The following is a 1,158-nucleotide window of genomic DNA, read 5'->3' as shown; positions in this document are numbered from 1 at the left end:
CCTCCGGGGCTGGGGCGGTTAGTGTTGGCCGCAGCTTCTCTCTTGGTGCGACCTTTCCGGCCTCCCCCGGCTGGTGACCAGGTAGGAGCCCCAGGAGAGGTGGGCAGAGAAACAGTGGTTAGCGGTGCGGGTATGGCAGGAGCAGGGAGGGCGGTGGGGGGCTTCCGCAGGCAACTCGGGGACAGTCGCCATCCCACCAGCTGTTTCCATCGATGGATGGAGGGACCCCGAAAGGTGTGAATAAGAAGGGCTCTGTGGAGGGCAGATTCGGGAGGGGGTGGCCTGAGCCCCAGGGGACAGGCTGGCTGGAGAAGGGTGCAGCGTGGGCAGAAGTCCAAGGAGGGGACCCTGGTGGCGCGGGGAAGGACCCAGGATGCGGCAGGGCGGGCCTCACCCACGCAGGGATGCTCCAGGCTGTACTGGTCGTATTCATCCATGCTGGCTTCTTCGTCCTCTGGGCCGAGGGGCTGCGGCGAGGTGGCCGTCAGGTGGTCCGGGTGGCTTGCTGCCTCCCTCATCTCCTAAGCGCCTTCGTGTCTGTCTCCTCTTGCGGGTGCCCGTCCCGGCCTGTCTGGCTGTGTCTGCTCCTCGGAACGCGGAAGGGCGCTGTCTGATGCAATCTGGCCTTCCCCCGGCACCCAGCCCAGCAGCTCCAGGCCCCAGTGTTTTTCCAGAGGAGACTCCCGCCTCCCGATGGGGGGAGGAAGGAAGAGGCCGGCAGTGGGCTCAGGGCGGAAGCAGCCCTGGGCTTTGGCCTTACCTGGGCGACCCTTCTCTGTCCTCCACCCTCTGCTGCCCTGCTGGCCCTGGCTGCACAGCTGCTCCTACCCCGTAGCCGGGGGCAGGAGGGAGGAGGGGACGTCCACACCACTCGCATCAGGTCAGTGGTCCCCACCCCATCCCCCAATGCTCCCCGCTTTTTCTGGAAAGCCCCTTTAATTTCCTGCGACAGAGTCCCTAGGAAATCTCCCTCACCTGAGAGGGAGGCCTTCAGGGTGACTGAGAGTGCGAGTGGAGACCCACAGGCCCTGACCCACCCTCCTGAGCCCGTTTCCAGTGCGATCTTGGATGTGCCGCTTCACCTGCCTTTTTTCTCTTTTTGAGAAGGGTTTCGCAATGGAGCCCAGGCGGGCCTCAAACTCACAGCAATCCTCCTGC

General features: G+C 64.7%; 1 protein-coding gene across 1 annotated transcript; it reads right to left on the bottom strand.

The window, feature by feature from the left end:
- Positions 1 to 5: 5 nt before the first annotated feature.
- On the bottom strand, positions 6 to 747 carry LOC101564986 (nuclear protein 1-like; the record flags this gene model as incomplete). The annotated part of the gene is made up of 2 exons (XM_004648806.3): positions 395 to 747; positions 6 to 70 (listed from the first exon to the last, which is right to left on the bottom strand). Coding segments are annotated over exons 1-2 (189 nt in total), but the record flags the coding sequence as incomplete, so codon positions are not given.
- Between the last annotated feature and the right edge of the window lie 411 nt (positions 748 to 1,158).

Source organism: Octodon degus, unplaced genomic scaffold (assembly GCF_000260255.1).
Source record: "Octodon degus isolate 3935 unplaced genomic scaffold, OctDeg1.0 scaffold02723, whole genome shotgun sequence".
NCBI lineage: Eukaryota > Metazoa > Chordata > Mammalia > Rodentia > Octodontidae > Octodon > Octodon degus.
The sequence above is the reverse complement of the archived record's forward strand: the minus strand, read 5'-3'. Positions and strand labels throughout refer to the sequence as shown.